This window comes from Sander lucioperca, chromosome 14, assembly GCF_008315115.2.
Source record: "Sander lucioperca isolate FBNREF2018 chromosome 14, SLUC_FBN_1.2, whole genome shotgun sequence".
Classification (NCBI taxonomy): Eukaryota; Metazoa; Chordata; class Actinopteri; order Perciformes; family Percidae; genus Sander; species Sander lucioperca.
The window spans coordinates 1,030,874-1,041,841 of record NC_050186.1 but is presented as its reverse complement, the minus strand read 5'-3'; the positions used below and the strand labels follow the sequence as shown (position 1 = coordinate 1,041,841).

At 39.4% G+C, this 10,968-nt stretch overlaps 1 protein-coding gene across 1 annotated transcript; it reads left to right on the top strand.

The window, feature by feature from the left end:
- The first annotated feature begins 4,635 nt into the window (after positions 1–4,635).
- Positions 4,636–10,735, top strand: nkx6.1 (NK6 homeobox 1). Its single transcript, XM_031319195.2, has 3 exons — positions 4,636–5,528; positions 6,381–6,553; positions 10,295–10,735. The coding sequence occupies exons 1-3, from the start codon at positions 4,946–4,948 to the stop codon at positions 10,529–10,531; spliced, it is 993 nt and encodes a 330-aa protein (XP_031175055.1). The 5' UTR covers positions 4,636–4,945; the 3' UTR covers positions 10,532–10,735.
- The last annotated feature ends 233 nt before the right edge of the window (positions 10,736–10,968 follow it).

The window sequence follows — 10,968 nt, the reverse complement described above, 5'->3', positions numbered from 1 at the left end:
GGGATGGATCCCTACAGAGATAGACCTTTTAGTTAAAGAGGAAGATCCTTTTAGTTTAACATGAAACAGCCCCGAAATCACCATCACCAAACTACACCAGACTCCATGTAAATAATCAGGACTTTTAGCGTGTATAGAGCCAGCATATTTCCACCAGACTCCATGTAAATAATCAGTACTTTTAGCGTGTATAGAGCCAGCATATCTCCACCAGACTCCATGTAAATAATCAGGACTTTTAGCGTGTATAGAACCAGCATATTTCCACCAGACTCCATGTAAATAATTAGGACTTTTAGCGTGTATAGAGCCAGCATATTTCCACATGTAAATGGGTGAAGTAAGGGTTTATTTCAACCAAACCAGAGTGGTGATTGTTGGAACAGTGGAAAGAAGAACCAAGACGGCTTTTGGTAGTTTTATTTAGTTTCTGTCCACTTTGAATGAAGTGTGTTTTACGATGACAAAAGTACTGATTATTTACATGGAGTCTGGTGGATTTGGCGAACGCAATTTCACGGATGTCGAAAGGCAACAAAAACCTTGAAAACACAACAAAAACGTTTAAAAAGAGCAACAAAAACGTCTGTTTTTATAAACACACACACACACGCGCGCACACACACACAAAAATCATGCCTATAGTTAAACATGAAAATATTTGAAGAGTTTTTCACTTTTTAGGTCCAAATTCTGACCCAAATTTTAGTTTTATATCAGCAGTTATTTGTGTAGTTTCTGTTTCTCTGATTTGTATAAATGTGGAAGAAAACTAAAACGTTTAAAAGAGTGAAACATGAAACTATTTGAGTGTAATCCTCCAAACTTTGAGCATCAGTCTGTCGGTGCAGATATATAAGTGGACCAGCAGAGGGCGCTGCTGCTCCACTTTTCACTTATTCACAGAGAAACCCTTCAATCTGGGAAATAGACCTAAAAACAGGGCTGAAGTTTGGCTTTAACAACATTTTTATATATAAAAATAATTTTATACTTTTTAAATTAATTGTTTTTGCAATTAAGAGTTTATTTAGTGCAGCAGAATTCATACTAGAGACAAAGATTACACTGTAAAAAGTGATGAGTTGGATCAACTTGAAATAACGAGTGAACTAGTTGTATGAATTATTTTAACAACTCTTTCTGGATCTAAAAATATTCATCATTCAGTGAATATTTATTATTTTTTTTCTCATTTTTGGAAAGAAAAACAGTGAATATTTTGAGACTGAAAGTCAGACGTACAGACAGAACTATCACCGGATTATGATACTGAAAAAAATAAATATTTGGAGAGTTTTTAAGCCTTCAGTTCTGATTTAAATAAGCAAAAAGAAAAACATTTAATTTTAGCTTTAAGATTCAGGCAAATTTAGTGATTTAGGTCAAAGAGTTCTGGCTTGAGTTGATGATTTGCGAAAGCCAAGGTGCACCAGAGGGAATGATTTTGGGGTGTGTGTGTGTGTGTGTGTGTGTGTGTGTGTGTGTGTGTGTGTGTGTGTGTGTGTGTGGGGGGAGGGGGGGGGGGGGGGGTGCAGAGGCTATGTCCCAATTTTTTGTGTTAGTTGAAAGAAAATGTCTTTAGAAAACTGCACTTTAAAATGTAATTGTTACCCCTTTCTTTTAGTGCTGCCTTTTATATTCAATTCAATGTTCTGAGAACACGTTAATGTCTGTTTGTTTCGTATAATAATAATAATAATAATAATAATAATAATAATAATAATAATAATAATAATAATAATAATAATAATATGTTTTGTATAATAAAGGCCAGAAAAACTTCAAAAGCAACAACAAAAAAGTAGCAAAATCGCTTGAAAAAAAGAAATATGAAAGACATCCGGCTCCCCCAAAGCAGAGCCGCAGCTTGTCAACAGGCAACTGCTTGGGGCCCAGAGGCTGTTAGGGGGCCCAGAGGCCGTTAGGGGGCCCAGAGGCCGTTAGGGGGCCCAGAGGCCGATAGGGGGCCCAGAGGCCGTTAGGGGGCCCAGAGGCCGATAGGGAAGGAAGGAAAAGAAATAGGAAGATAAGGTAAGTAGAGCAGATCATGAAGAGGAAGTTGTGTAACAGCAACCGTCTGAATTTCATTTAACCCTCATGTTTTCCTCGGGTCAAATTTGATCTGTTTTTTTTTCTATCAGAAATATGAGTTTTTTTCAACCAAAGTGCCCCTAAAACACCATGAGCAAAATCAATGATTACTTTCATGGAATTTTGAAATTTTGGGTGTTTTGTTCGATTTAATAGCAGTTGCAAAAAAAAATGTTTAAATGGTTTCAAAACAGCATCCTGACTAAACAACATAAACTAGTCTGTGATCCACTCAACTTCCTCTGAGCTTAACTATTAGTCAAAATAATTCATAGTTTCTGCTGGTATAATATCATAAATGCTATAGGCTTATTGACTATTGATTAAAAAAATGTTTTTAAAAATAAAACGAAAAAAACCCGCCAAAACCGGTTTTCAATTTTGACCCAGAAGGACAACAAGTTCATGTTTAGTTTTTTTGCAGGCTGGTAGGGGAAGACTCCTCCCTGATTGGCTCGCCCGGACATTCTTACCCTAACCATAACCAATCCCACTCCTCCATGCTCCCTCCAACCATCCGGTCTCTAAATGTGCATGTTCGAATCATGCTTAATCTTAAAAAGGTCCTTAGATCAATGTATAATTTAATTTTACATTTTATCCAACTAAAAAAAGAGGTTCATTATACACATGAATTAGAAAGTTTAATTCAAGTAAATAATCTAATATTTTTAGGGTACTGTAATGAGAAAATACAAATCAAATGAACATGTTTTCCTTTTTACAGTGTGCCTAAACCTAACCAACCCAACCAGAGCATGCAACGAGGACTAGCCATTCAGGCAGGGGTGTCGGACTGTGGGGGGGAAAGGGGACGGAGTACATTTGGGCCCTTATGTGAGGAGGGCCCAAATGGCGTTTTTCCACTACATGGTACCTGCTACCTGCTCGACTCTACTCGCCTTTTTAGGTTTTCCATTCTGATAAAAAGTCCCTGGTACCTGCCAACAGGTACTTTATTTAGTATCACCTCCGTCCAGTTTCCAAGCGAGCTGAGGCGATACCAAAAGGTGACGTGAAAACCTGCAGACTCCTGATTGGTCGGAGAGAATCGTCACTAATCACTGCGTCATCATTGCTAGAGACAGACGGGGGTGTCCTGAACAAACCCGCCATTTTTAAATACTTTAGCCAGCTGTGTATTTTTTGTTGCTGCCTCCAGCTTCTTTAGAAACTAAATGTGTCTTCTGGCAACAACACACCTTCCACGTTCTGTGTGTGTGTCGCGTTAGGTCACGGCAGTTTCCTGCGGCCGCACTATGACGACCAGCCACGCTCGCCTCACGCATGAGGCGGTATTAAATCTGCAATGGAAAAAGGAGGATGCGGGAATCACGGCCTAGTCGAGCGGAGCCGAGCTGGTACTAGCAGTGGAAAAACTCCAGAAAAGATGCTAGAATGAACAGCTGTGGATGTGAGGAGGAGCCCATAGAGAACGCCTTTCTACAGGGCCCAGAATTTAGTGCTACAGCCCTGCATTCAGGGATGAGTTCCCTAACCAGTCCTTCCAGAAAAATGTGGAGTTTTTTTGTGATTGTTGGGGGCAAAAATCCTTGATTATGCGTCACGTTTTCTTAAAAAATGTGATGGAATATGCGGGATATTTATGCAATTTTATGCGATGACATTGCGGGAACTTGCAAAAACTGGTTTCATCGTGGCTTCATCGCGGGGTTTGCAGCTTTTCGATGATGTTCACGTCACGTAATTACGTCACTTCATAACGTTCCCATGGCAAAAGGGGAAAACGGCTGCTCTCGTGTGAAGTAAACGCAACATTTTTCATCTTTCTGCTAAGATATGTGGGACTTTTTTGCAACGAAAATGCGGGGATTATGAAATCATGCAAGCTCCGCATATTTTGCGCGGAAATCGGCAATTTATGCGGCGAAAGTGCGGCGTATTTGAAAAAATGCGGCCCCCGAAATAAATATGCAGACTTTAGCTGATTATGCATTGAATTATGCGATCGCAAAATCACGTTTTTCTGGAGGGACTGGTTAATGAATATTCATGAGTTTTCCCCTACCATCCTGCAACAAAAAATTTGCAGACGGGAAGACAACACCACGGATAAATAACGTTAGCTAGCTAGCATTAACGTTAGACTCATGGCGTTTATTCTTTCACTGGTTCAAAAACAATTGTTAAAAACAGCCAAACATACCATATACAGCAGTCGGAAGCAGCTGTTCTCCTCGGGCCCAGATTACAGAAACACGCTACAAAAAATGTCGAAAAAAAATTAAATACAAGTCAGAAAAAATGTCAACAAAAGGGTTGAAAAAAAGCAACAAAATCCCTCTAAAAAAACGACAAAAAACATCTGTAAAGAAGTGGGAAAAGCACGTGAGAAAAAACGCCAAAAGCAGCTGATGTGTCGCCTCGGGCCCTAGATTAGGGGCGGGCTCAGCGTCACTACGCCACTGTGCGCTCAGCCAATCAGAGCCCCCCTCTCTCTCCTCCTCCAAAGTTTGGGCTGAGAGCTGACAGACACAACAGATGATCATGTTTCATTTTCTCACACAACTTCCTGATCTCCGCACAGAAACATCTGGACTGGACCCGGAACCGCGGAGGACTTTTTGGGGGGGCTTTTTTTATTTCTTCCTCCAAGTTTAACATTTTTTGGGGGATTTTTGTGCATGCAGCTGAGCGCGAGCCTGACATGGACTTGTGAGAGTGACTCCAGAGAGGAGTTGTAGTCGGGACTGTCTGTCTGTGTGCAGAATTAAGAGACAGAAACTAAAATGGAAAACAAGCGGTGAAAAAAAGCGCTCCAAGAATCGACAAAAACGTCGAAAAAAACGTCCAAAAAGTTGCAAAGAAAAACCATCCAAAAAGAGAGGTGATGTTAGCGGTGCATGGGCAGATGGACGGGTCCCGACAGAGCGCCTTCCTCCTCAGCACCCCCCCTTTAGCAGCTCTGCACAGCATGACGGAGATGAAGACCCCGCTGTACCCGGCGTACCCGCTCTCCTCCCCGGGGCCGAACTGCTCCACATCCCCGGCCACCACGTCCCCTAACCCGGGCGGGATCGCCGTGTCTGTGTCCTCCCCGGGGATAAACATCAAGAGCTCCACGGGTGGGGGGCATCTGTCCTCGGGGCTCGGATCCCCGCAGCAGTGTTCCTCCGCGACCCCGCACGGAATAAACGACATCCTGAGCCGACCCTCCGCGGCCGCCGCCGCCGCAGCCGCGGCTTCTTGTTCTTCTGCGGCGGGGATTCTGTCCGGTTTGCCCCGGTTCAGCAGCCTCAGCCCGCCGCCGCCCCCCGGACTTTACTTCAGTCCCGGGGCCGCGGCGGTGGCCGCCAGTGTGGCCCGGTACCCGAAGCCTCTCGCGGAGCTGCCGGGCCGGACGCCCATCTTCTGGCCCGGAGTCATGCAGAGCGCGCACTGGAGGGACGCCGCCAGGTTCGCGTGTTCACCGCGTAAGTGCGCGCTGTTCCGGGGACTCTATTCATCCTGAAAAAGACTTATTTTATCCTCTTGAAAACATGCATTAATCGGATCTTTTTTAATCTAAAAAAAGGCTGTTTTATCCTCTGAAAACATAAATATATTTGGACTTTATTAATCCTAAAAATGCTTATTTTATCCTCTGAAAACATGCAAATAATCGGAACTTTTTTCATCCTAAAAAGGCTTTTTATATCCTCTGAATACATAAATATAATTGGAAATATTTTCATCTTAAAAATACTTTATTTAGATGTTCAAAAGCCTTCTTCAATCCTGTAAAAACATACAAATAATCGGAACTGTATTCATATAATTAAGACTTAATTAAATTCTCTAAAAAAAAAAAAAAAAACGTAATTAATTTAAAAAGACTCATTTAATCATCTGAAAACATAGAAATAATCAGAAATATTTCAGTCTTAAAGAGACTTTATTTAGATCTTATAACAGACTTCTATAATCGGAACTTTATTCATCTTTAAAAACATAAAAAACATGAAAATAATTACAAAATAAAAGTCTCTGCAGCCTTCAGATTATTGAGATTATTGAGCCTAAATGCTGAAATATTTCACAGTGAATATTAAATAGTATTACTCTACAAAAACAGAAGAAATGTCCAAGGCTTAAAACTTAATTTACTTTATAAAGAAATAGTGAGTTAGTATGTTAAAATATAGACTGATTACTGACCATTTCAACGTGAACGATCCTTCAAAATAAAAGCTTTTTTTTTTTTCTTCTAAAACAGCGTCTTTATTTGCTCTTGTGAATATTGTTTCCTCTTGGTATTTAAAGTGTGTTTGTGTCCCCGGCTGCAGATCACAACTCGGTGCTGCTGGACAAAGACGGGAAGAGGAAACACACGCGGCCCACTTTCTCTGGACAGCAGATCTTCGCTCTGGAAAAGACTTTTGAACAAACTAAATATCTGGCGGGGCCGGAGAGAGCGCGCCTGGCTTATTCTCTGGGCATGACCGAGAGCCAAGTCAAGGTAACCAAACTCTCACTGGAATACACACAAATATACACTGAAATATACTCAAGACACACACAGAAATATACACTGGAATATACACAGAAATATACTCAGAAATATACACTGGAATACTCAGAAATATACACTGGAATATACACAGAATTACACACAAATATACACTGAAATATACTGAAGACACACAGAAATAAATCTAAAAGAACTGAGGGAAACGGAAATAAAAACAAACATTTATTAACAAATATTTCTATGTTTGGATCAAATGCTGCGTTCAAAGACCCTCAGTTTAAACAAGTATTCATGTATTAATTCTGCGATATTTTTGGCTGCATTCCTTTTGACTGATTCATTCATCTGTTGCTAAAAAGTCAAATTAAATCAAGAAATTAAAAAAAAAAATCAAACTAATGACGTATTGTTGCTTCATGTACGTCACTTGTTTACCTTTAAAAAAATCAAAATTGGATTATTATTTTCTTTTTAATTAATTTAGCTTTAATATTTTAATAATTTGATATTTTGATATCTTGATATTATGGCAGCATGATCCATTCTATGGGAATACCGTTTTAATTTAATATTAATTAAATGGAAATGCCTTTGAAATAAATCATGAAATAAATAAATGAGGCAATAAATAATTTATTTCCAGTTCTTTTAGTTATGCAAATGAGGGGGCGTGGCTACCTCTCCCATTCAGAACAGAGCCGTGTGCAGCTGTAGGCCAATTTAGTTCATTCAGTCATCTGTTGCTAAAAAAGTCAAATAAAATCAAAAAATAAATTATATGAAAATCAAAACAGACACTTTTTTTACAATGAAAAAAAAAATAGTTAAAATCCTTTTTAATTTTTGGATAAAATGCTGCTGATCAATGAGGTTCAGTTTAATTCAAACATTTATTTAATTTATTTTTTTTATATAATTTTTGTTGCTAAAACAAAAGTAGCCTAAAATAAAATTTAAAAAATATGAAAAATACTACATGCATGACTGTTATTATAGCAGTAACCTTAAAACCTGTGTTCTTCACTTTGAAAAAAATCTGTATTTATTTATGGATAAAATGCAGATTATTGAGTTTCAGTTGAAAGCCTTTTTCATCCCCGAATGGGAGAGCTCGTGATGGAGAAAGAGGCTTCATCTGACAGCTCAGATGCCTTCCTGTTGACCTCAGAGAAAGCTCCAGCTATCTATCATTTACAATCTCACTCAACAGATGGATTAAGAACAATCATCAATAGCTGGTTTACCTCATGACCTCATCCTTGGTACTGCCCTTCTTTGTATTGGACTTATTTTATTTATTTTTGGGGGTATTTCTGCCTTTATTAGAGAGGAAATCTGAGACATGAAAGGGGAGAGAGACATGCAGGTCACAGGTCACAGGTCGGATTCGAACCCTAACCCTTCTGCATCGAGGAATACACCTCTGCACATGTGCGCCCGCTCTACCAACTGAGCCAACCGGCCACTATTGAGCCAACCGGCCACTATTGAGCCAACCGGCCACTATTGCACTTATTTTTTATATTGTTTTTTTTTTTGTCCCTCTCTCTTTTCTCTTCTTTCTTCTTTCTTAATTTGCTTTCCATCTTTCTTGCATTCTTTTTTATGAATGTAATATGATCATGTGTTGACCTGCCAAGGGACTACACATTAAAATTAGCTTTTCTTTGCTAACTCTGGCACATTTACATTTTGAGTGTAAACTAAAAAATGTCAATTGGACATGCATTGTCCCTTTTTAAATAAACAAATACATAAATACTAAATCTTCTGCTTTCATGCGATTCAAACACAAGCTGAACTACATCCGCTCCAACCCAACAACACGCCGCTCAAAACTGGGCTCGTCGTAAATATAAAAAGTCTTTTTTTTCAAACATTTATTCATTTATTTATGATATTTTTTTGGCTGCGTGATTTAGTAACAATGATCCATTTGTTGTTGTTGCTAAAACAGTAAAAATGCAATTAAATAAATGAACATTTTTCGTTTGCTTCACATTGAAAAAAAAAGCAGAAAATGATTTTATGTCTGGATAAAATTATGTTTCTTTTAGTTTAAATATAAAGACATTTTCAAACAAATTTAACCAAATTTATTTTTATATTTTGTCTGCATGACTTTTAGCCAATGATCCTTTTTTTGTTGCTAAAAAGGTAAAAAAAAAAAAAAAAAATTATGAAGAAAAACAATATGGAAATAAAAGTAAATCTTTACATTTTTACACTGAAAAAAAAATCTAAATGTTTTTTTTAAATTGTGGATAAAATGCATGTTTTCTAACATTAACCACATGTATTTATGATATTTCGATATTTTGTCTGCATGACTTTTAACCATGATTTGTTGTTTCTGTAAAATGTCATTTAAAAAAGGCCTTTCTATCGTTTGTGCTCGAGCTTCATTTAATCCTCCAATAATTACTCCCATAATGCATCACATTTATTCCTCACATCTTGTCCTTTCATGTGGATTTTGGGCATTTTTTTGTATTTAATTCACTTCAGAAAGCACGTTTTATTGTTATAAATATTTAGCATAAATACTTAAATAATAATCCCTATATCTATTTCCCAGCCTTTATTTCGGCAGCATGAAGTATAAAAATAAGCCTTTTTATTTGTAACATCCAGTTTCAGTCTGTAGACATTTCTTAAATCAAGAGATCAGTGAACGTACTTCTGTGTGTGTGTGTGTGTGTGTGTGTGTGTGTGTGTGTGTGTGTGTGTGTGTGTGTGTGTGTGTGTGTGTGTGTGTGTGTGTGGCCTCCTATTTATTTTTATTAGGCCTACATCATGTGTCATCATGTGTAGAGATTTCTTAAAACGACGGAAAAGCGAACGGACTTCTGCATGTGTGTGTGTGTGTGTGTGTGTGTGTGTGTGTGTGTGTGTGTGTGTGTGTGTGTGTGTGTGTGTGTGTGTGTGTGCGTGCGTGCGTGTGTCAGAATCAGAATCAGAAAAAGGATTCCTGCTACATTTAGTTACACTGAGGCCTGTGTAGAATAGGCCTCGTTGAATGGTGCACACATAAACAGACATATTAAACATGACTCTGAAATAAACAATAGGTTAAATACTGAAACAAATACACACGTATAAACAACTGTTGCATACGGAAAAAGAGGCCGAGTTTCAGCGTGTAGAGATTTCTTAAAACGAGAGAAAAGTGAACGGATTTCTGCATAGTGTGTGTGTGTGTGTGTGTGTGTTTGTGTGTGTGTCTGATGTGTGTGTGTCTGTGTGTGTGTGTGTGTGTGTGTCTGTGTCAATACCTCCTTTTTATTTGTAACATCCTGCAGACTTGTGTGTAAAGATGTCTTAAAACGACCGAAAAGTGAACGGAATTCTGCGCGTGTGTGTGTGTGTGTGTGTGTGTGTGTGTGTGTGTGTGTGTGTGTGTGTGTGCGCGCGCGCGCGTGTGCGCGTTTGTTTATGTGTGTGTGTCTGTGTCAATGCCTCCTTTTTATTTGTAACATCCTGCAGACTTGTGTGTAAAGATGTATTAAAACGACCGAAAAGTGAACGGAATTCTGCGCGCGCGCGTGTGCTTGTGTGTGTGTGTGTGTGTGTGTTTGCATGTAGCCTATGTGTGTTGCCTCATCCTTTACTAGTTCCTTTATGCAGACTTTCAGTGTGTAAGGATGTCTTAAAACGACCGAAAAGTGAACGGACTTCTGCGTGCATTCTACATTCTACATTGTGTGTGTGTGTGTGTGTTCTCTGCAGGTGTGGTTCCAGAACCGGAGGACTAAATGGAGGAAAAAGCACGCGGCGGAGATGGCCACGGCCAAGAAGAAGCAGGACTCCGAGACGGAGAGGCTGAAGGGGACCTCGGACAACGAGGAGGAGGACGACGACTACAACAAGCCCCTGGACCCCAACTCAGACGACGAGAAGATCACACAGCTGCTGCAGAAACACAAGCCGCTGCTGCTGCACACTTCAGACAACGACAGCTCCTAAAACACACACACACACACACACACACACACACACACACACACGCATATTATATAAATATATACAGTATATCTGACTATATGTTCCCGCGGACTGAAAGAAAGGAACTCTCGGAGTCGCACATTTCACCCTGTCGGGACACACAGAGGACTTTTACTTTGTAAATACAAAAGCGTGAGTTGCATCCAAAAAGCAAGAGAACTACACCTTAAAAAAACCTGCTTTTCTGCTTCCATTTCTGGGAAAATCAAAGGAACTCTCGGAGTCTCAAAGGAACTCTCGGAGTCTCAAAGGAACTCTCGGAGTCGCACATTTCGAGATTTTGTCTCGGATGGAAGGTCTTCCTGTCGGGACACACAGAGGACTTTTATTTTGTAAATATGAAAAAGAAAAAGCGTGAATTGCATCCCAAAAGACCCCCCCCCCCCCCCCTGCTGTGA

What these genes read in the sequence shown, in the direction of transcription:
- nkx6.1 (XM_031319195.2), top strand. Translation starts at nt 4,946, where the DNA reads ATGTTAGCGGTGCATGGGCAGATGGACGGGTCCCGACAGAGCGCCTTC. An exon ending in CAGGTTCGCGTGTTCACCGC is followed by an intron (nt 5,529 to 6,380) that starts GTAAGTGCGCGC and finishes CCCCGGCTGCAG; the next exon opens with ATCACAACTCGGTGCTGCTG. An exon ending in TGACCGAGAGCCAAGTCAAG is followed by an intron (nt 6,554 to 10,294) that starts GTAACCAAACTC and finishes TGTTCTCTGCAG; the next exon opens with GTGTGGTTCCAGAACCGGAG.